Here is a 7,542-nt window from a genome sequence, read left to right as displayed (position 1 = left end):
CTCCTGAACCCTTATTTTTGATATTTCACTTGTAGCTTATGTATAGTGTTTTTCATAGAATTACGTTTTGAAATTTAGATTCTATATATCCTATATAATAAAAGGCTAATATGCAAATCAACCAAATGGCAGAATGACCAGTGCTATGACATGCACTGACCACCAGGGGGCAGACGCTCAATGCAGGAGCTGCCCCCTGGTGGTCAGTGCACTCCCACAGAGGGAGTGCCGCTCAACCAGAAACTGGGCTCACAAGCTGGTGAGCACAGCGGCAGTGGCGGGAGCCTCTCCCGCCTCTGTGGCATTCGGACATCCCCCGAGGTCTCCCGGACTGTGAGAGGGTGCAGGCCAGGCTGAGGGACCTCCCAGAGTGCACAAATTTCGTGCACCAGGCCTCTAGGTGTTTATATAATATGCCAGTACCACAATTAAAGATAAAAATGTAAAAAGTAAAAGAGAGAGAAAGAAAGATGTCTTAAGGAAGCAGGACCTAGACATGATAAATTACTCACATTGTAAAGTCAAATAATCTTTTCCTGTGTATCTTCATTTGATTTTATTTTTTAAAAATATTTTTATTGATTTCAGAGAGGAAGGGAGAGAGAGAGAGAGAGAGCTAGAAGCATCAAAGATGACAGAGAATCATTGATTGGCTGCCTCCTACATGTCCCTACTGGGGATTGAGCCCACAACCCAAACATGTGCCCTTGACTGGAATTAAACCGGGACCTTTCAGTCTGTAGGCCAACTCTCTATCTATGGAGACAAACCAGCTAGGGCTTCCTATATAACTTAAGTAACATTTTTATTTATAGTGACTAGAGGCCTGGTGCATGAAATTCATGCACAGAGGGGGGGTTCCCTCAACTCAGCCTGCACCCTCTCCAGTTCGGGACCCCTTGCGGGATGTCTGACTGCCAGTTTAGGCCCAATCCTAAGGATCGGGCCTAAACTGGCAGTCAGACATCCCTCTCACAATCTTGGAGCACTGGCTCCTAATTGCTCACCTGCCTAATTGCCCCTAACTGCCTCTGCCTTCCAGCCTGATCACTCCTAACTGCCCTCTCCTGCAGGCCTGATGTCGCCCCCAACTGCCCTCCTCTGCTGGCCAATTTGGTTCTGATTGGTCGGTTCCTATGCCAGCGTCAAAAGCTTTGCCTCCTAGGCAGCCATTGGCTCCCCAAAGCACCCAGATTTGGTTCTCATTGTTCGGTTCCTATGCCAGTCAGCGTCAAAAGCTCCACCTTCTAGGCAGCCATTGGCTCCCCATAGCATCTAGATTTGGTTCTCATTGGTAGGTTCCTATGCCAGTCAGTGTCAGGAGCTCACCTCCTAGGCAGCCATTGGTTCCCCACAGCACCCACCTTTGGTTCTGATTGGTCGGTTCCTATGCCAGTCAGCATCTCCAAGCCTATCTCTGGGCTTGATCAAAGAGGTGGGGGCTTAACATGAGAAAGAAAAGCCTGGCTGCTGGCAAAGATCAGAGAGAAAGAGGGAGAGAAAGAGAGAGGTAAGTACACTGATCAGCAGCTTCCACTGAGGCTGCAGATCAGACCCTGACTCACTTTCTGGATCTCAGCCACCTGGGCAGTCAGTGCTGGGTCGCCAGGCTGCAGCTGGGCAATCCAGCACTGACTTCTGGATGGTCTGCATTTGGTTGCAGGCTCCGCCCCTTCCCAAGCCTAAAGCCTCTGCCCCAGGCTTTAGGCTTGGGACGTGCCCCCTCCCTCACCCCCCGAATGGCCGTCTGGGAGTGACCTGGGTGCCGAGGAGGTTCCCGGGACCCAGGTATGTATGCAAATTAACCGCCATCTTTGTTGGGTTGATTTGCATACTCACTCTGATTGGCTGTGGATGTAGCAGGGGCACCGTCAATTTAAATGTTTCTCTATTATTAGGTAAGATTAAAAAATAAATGATGCTAAGAAGTAAACAGTTGTGAAAAGTGAAACATATTGTCATTGTCCACACCCAGTGATTTGGATGAAGCTTCAAGAATTTCTGTTCAAACAAACAAAATATTAAATGTAGCATCTGAGAGCCAAACAAAATTCAAATTATTGACTAACCCAGTTTTTTCTGCTAACATGATGTTAATATAGCTTTCCCCCTCATCCTTACCTCTTTACTTGGGGTGCACATTAATAATTCAAATCCCTAAGCCATACTGAGAACTGGCTTCTGGGGAACGTGCCATTTTAACAGCTTCACGGTGATTCTTTTGCACACCTGAATTTGAGAACCACCATTTCGTGGTCCTTTCTGTCTCTCAAGCATCGAAAAATCATTGCCTTTGTTCCAGGACCTATGACAACTTTCCTTCCACTACCAGTTCTAATAAATGCTGCATCCAGGTTTTTGTGGGACTGTGGTTTATTCAACTTGGGGGTGGGGGTGGTTCTTTAACAAAGAGAATAAGATTTATGGATACAAAATCAGTTATAAAAGTGAGTATTTATTCACAATGAGAAAGAAATGAAAGTAAACTTGTAGAGCATGGAGTTTCAGGTGCTTTTCTTCCGAGACCTCTTTAGGTGATGCACCAGAGAGCTTATGTAGAAATACTTCCCAGTTATAACTAGCTTCCCTCCCCCAAGTGGAATACTCTCTGCTTCCCAGGAGCTCTCAACATTCACTGGAGTCCAGATGAGGAAGGGACTTTGCAACTGAAGCTCACTAGCTTCAACCTGAATCTACCTGAAATACAAGATAAGCCATTTACTTATAGGCCATTAACACCCATGGCAGACAGTCTGGACTAATGGTGTTGAGTGGTAAATCTGAACCATATATTTTTTTAAAATATTTTTATTGATTTCAGAGAGGAAGGGAGAGGGAGAGAGAGATAGAAACATCAATGATGAGAGAGAATCATTGATTGGCTGCCTTCTGCACTCCGCCCACTGGGCATTGAGCCCACAACCCGGGCATGTGCCCTTGACTGGAATTGAACCAGGGACCCTTCAGTTCCTAGGCCAACGCTCTGTCCACTGAGCCAAACTGGCTAGGGCATGAACCATATTCTTACTGCCTTTGACTTGTCTCTTTTTCTCTCTGCCTAGGACTTTATGATGACTTTTTATCTCAGACACCAGTGTCCTGGTGCATGGATTCATGCACATTAAAAGGGAATTAATTAGAAGAAATATTTTAACATCGCTATTCGCCCTTTTTCTATAATAGAAGTGTCAACCAAATTCACGATTGACAAGACAGATCGATACACAAGTGTGCGATTGGTGCCAGCGAGAGCTTTATATGTATCGTGCATGTGCAAGTCAACTTAGCCTTTTATATATATAGAATAAACTTGCTTAATTGGACCTGCTTTCTGATTTAGCTAAACTTTTTCCAGCCCAGTGAAGCACCCCAACTTCTCCATCAGGTAATTGTCAGCAACACAGCAGTAAATATCAATACAAAGCAGATTATTATTGTAGATCAGGCAAGGAGAACAAAGGGTGAAATATTTAACTGCAGCAGTGTTTGACTATATTCTTCACAGTGAGAAAACCTGAAGTCATTTTCAAGTTTCACCATTTCTTACTTCTGTTCAGTCGGGTCAAGTTTCTAAATTTTCTAAATCTTCGTTTTCCAGCTAATGAAAAGAAAATAGGATTCTACCGAGTCTCCTATCTACCTACTCCAGGATTTCTGGGTGGATCAAATGAGATGAGGCACGGGAAAACGCTTCATGAGCATTTGGTTGACCTGTAAAATGTTAGCACCTGGCTATAAAACAAACCGGGTTCCTGGGCTGAAGAAACTCCAAGGAGGCTAGTTGCTAGGGAGAGAAAGCTGGACGTTGCTACATGACACCATTATCCGGCGCCGACAGTGACCGTTTCTGGGCTAGGCTGGGCTGGGCTGTGGGCCACATTTTGTGCCAGGGGGTCTTGGCAGCATTGGCTGCAATTTGGTGGGGTGTCACTCTGGGGTTGTGGTGGGGTCTGTGTTCCACTTGGGGGAAGCCAAGTGTTGGTTTGTCGGTGCCAGGTCTGTGGTGCCATTTATTTTTAAATGGCAGTTCGCGTCATGGCAGCTCCTGCATTGAGCATGTGCCCCCTGGTGGTCAGTGAGCGTCATAGCTACTGGTTGGATGGATAGCCTTTTATATATATAGATTACTGGAAAGATGAAAGGCTCTCCTTCCCTAGCACAACAAACAAAAGCATGACTTTTGATCATAGATTGATCAAAAAGATTTGGGTGCCTGATACCTTTTTTGTCCATTCTAAAAAATCCTTCATCCACAACATGACTGTGGAGAACACCATGCTGTGCATACACCCTGATGGCAACGCCCTCTTCAGTCTCAGGTGAGGAGGGCTGTCTGTGCCTTGGACTTCCTGTACACTATGCATGTCAAACTCAAAGGCTAACATGGGCCAAATAAGCAAGGTTTAAGTTTATGTGGGCCGCATAAAAACAAAAGCTTCAATTTTCATAGAAACGTAGGTTTATTTCGATAGAGACATGCTGAATACAAAGAGCTGAAATAAATGAATAATCATTAACATAAAATAATAGAATATTTTAATAAAAATTTATATATTTTTCTTGAACATTAACTTACCAGATACTGAATAACTGCACAAATTAATAAGCATAATGCAAATGAACCTATTTTTATTGTTCTTCAAAAGTGAAGTATTTCCTGTTGCGCAAACCAAACAAGTCAGTTCAAAACTAATAACGTGGCAATCGGCTGCTAAAATATTTGCTGCTAGTATTAGTGGAGAGAAATGGTGCACCTGTGCATAAGGTGTGTAAGGGAAACGAATGCAACACGATTATAGTAATCAGTTACTAGCGAATGTTGTAGTTCGATATTAATAATTATGTGTAACAGGCTATTGTAAAAATTAAGTTAAGAAATTTTTATTAAAACGTTTCTTACATACCGTTATATTGGCTGGGCCACAAAATATCTGTTGTGGGCCGCATGCAGTCTGTGGGCTGTGAGTTTGACATGCTTGGTCTACAACAAAGCTGGTCTTACTTTCACACTAAACCCCTCACTGCTGTCTGTTTAGTGATGCTGGGAATTAGAACACAAGTGAAAGATTTGATTTTTTTTTTCCTGGTTTAACTTCCAGATTTTTTGTTTTTGTTGTTAATCTTCACCCAAGGATATTTTTTCCATTGATTTTTAGGGAGAGTAGAAGAGAGAGAGAGAGAGACAGAGAGTGAGACAAAGAGACAGAGACAGAGAGAAACATCAACATGGGAATGACAGAGACACACTGATTGGTTGCCTCCCCCATGCACCCCAACTGGGGCCAGAGACTGAACCTGCAAACCAAGTATGTGCCCTTTTTTTTTTTTTTTTTTTTTTTTTTTTTTTTTTTAATTTAATAAATCTTTATTGTTCAGATAATTACAATTGTTTCTCCTTTTTCCCCCCATAGCTCCCCTCCACCTGGTTCCCACCCCACCCTTTGCCCTTACCTCCCCCCACACTGTCCTCATCCATAGGTGTACGATTTTTGTCCAGTCTCTTCTTGCACCCCCCATTCCCCTTTCCCCCTGAGAATTATCAGTCCACTCCCTTTCTATGCCCCTGATTCTATTATATTCACCAGTTTATTCTGTTTCTCAAATTTTTAATTCACTTGATTTTTAGGTTCACTTGTTGATAGATATGTATTTGTTGTTCATAATTTTTATCTTTACTTTTTTCTTCTTCCTCATCTTAAAGAATACCTTTCAGCATTTCATATAATACTGGTTTGGTGGTGATGAACTCCTTTAGCTTTTCCTTATCTGTGAAGCTCTTTATCTGCCCTTCAATTCTGAATGATAGCTTTGCTGGATAGAGTAATCTTGGTTGTAGGTTCTTGCTGTTCATCACTTTGAATATTTCTTGCCACTCCCTTCTGGCCTGCATAGTTTCTGTTGAGAAATCAGCTGACAGTCGTATGGGTGCTCCCTTGTAGGTAATTAACTGTTTTTCTCTTGCTGCTTTTAATATTCTCTCTTTGTCTTTTGCTCTTGGCATTTTAATTATGATGTGTCTTGGTGTGGTCCTCTTTGGATTCCTTTTGTTTGGGGTTCTGTACGCTTCCTGGACTTGTAAGTCTATTTCTTTCACCAGGTGGGGGAAGTTTTCTGTCATTATTTCTTCAAATAGGTTTTCAGTATCTTGCTCTCTCTCTTCTTCTGGCACCCCCATAATTCTGATGTTGGTACGCTTAAAGTTGTCCCAGAGGCTTCTTACACTATCTTCAACTTTTTGAATTCTTTTTTCTTTTTTTTGCTTTTCCGGTTGAGTGTTTTTTGCTTCTTTGTATTTCAAATCTTTGACTTGATTCTTGCGTTCCTCTAGTTTGCTGTTGGGTCTCTGTATAATATTTTTTATTTCAGTCAGTGTATGTTTAATTTCTAGTTGGTCCTTTTTCATATCTTCGAGGGTCTCGTTGTATTTATCGGCCTTTTCTAGGATATTCTTGAAGAGCCTTATAACCGTGGTTTTGAATTCTATATCCAGTCGTTTGTTTTCCTCCATTTCTTTCGTTTGTGATCTGTTTCTTCGTCTCCCCATTTTTCACTGCTTTGCTGCGTTGGTAGAGTAGCTTTGTGTGCTAGGTTTCCTATATGGCCCAGTGGGTCGGCCTCCCCAGTTAACCTGAGGTGGACACTCTTGGTGCACCCCTTTGTGGACTGTGTGTACAGCCTTGTTGTAGTTAAGTCTTGATTGTTGTTGGTATCACTGGGAGGAATTGACCTCCAGGCCAGTTGGCTGTGAGGATCAGCTGTGTCTATGCTGGGAGAAGTTCGGTGCTGGAGACAGCCTTATAAGATTAGCCTTGCCAGATTGCAAAAGCCTTTGTGCTCAGCTTGGAAGGGGTGGAGTCTCAGGGCGGGGCAGACAGTCTTGGCTTCCCGTCAGCCCTGCCCTTGGGCGGGTCTCCAGACCTCTGCCTTCCGAGGTTCCCGAGTTTCCTGAGTTTCCGCCTTACAGTCCAGATTTCCCTGGTAAGAGCGAGGGTCCCCAGGGGCTCGCCTGGATCTGCAGTTCAGTGCAGTCAGGAGCCTCTGACTCCCCTCTGCCAGGGATAGCCCGTGGCAACCTCCACAGTCAGTCTTTGTGTGCACTCACGCCTCCAGACCCCTGCCCCTGCCGCCGCGGCTCCCGAGTCTCCGAGTCTCTGTGTGCCTTTCTCTCTACCTGACAGTCCAAACTCCCCCTGTATGAGCCTGGGTCCACAGGGTTTCGCCCGGAACTGAGGTTCACTGCAGTCGGAACTGGGGTTCAGTGCAGTCGGGGGCTTCTTTCCCCCTTCCGCCAGAGAAAGCCAGCCAGGCACTCCGCCGCCCTTCCTCTCTGTGCGCACGTGTCTCCGTACCTCTGCTCTTTGCCGCTCCTTCTCCCTGAGATTTCCTCTTTCCTTCTAGTTGTAGAATTTCCACTCAGCCAGCTTTCCTGTGGTTCTGGATGGTGTCCGTTCTATCTTTTAGTTGTAGTTTGAAATTGTTGTGCGGGGCAGCAGTTTAGGTGCTTACCTATGCCGCCATCTTGGTTTCTCCCAAGTATGTGCC

The 7,542-nt window shown here is 44.4% G+C and overlaps 1 protein-coding gene across 1 annotated transcript in view; it reads left to right on the top strand.

The window, feature by feature from the left end:
- The window catches only part of GABRR3 (gamma-aminobutyric acid type A receptor subunit rho3), a gene marked incomplete at both ends in the record, with an annotated part of 47,861 nt that overhangs the window by 23,953 nt on the left and 16,366 nt on the right, over positions 1 to 7,542 (top strand). Inside the window, 2 exon segments of the mRNA XM_080654669.1 lie at positions 3,063 to 3,102; positions 4,124 to 4,319. Coding sequence (XP_080510795.1) covers positions 3,063 to 3,102; positions 4,124 to 4,319 — 236 coding nt within the window.

The sequence above is a fragment of the Plecotus auritus genome, assembly GCF_963455305.1.
Source record: "Plecotus auritus genome assembly, chromosome: 2".
Taxonomy (NCBI): domain Eukaryota; kingdom Metazoa; phylum Chordata; class Mammalia; order Chiroptera; family Vespertilionidae; genus Plecotus; species Plecotus auritus.
Note: the sequence above shows the minus strand (reverse complement) of the source record. Positions and strands in the feature narration are given on the sequence as shown.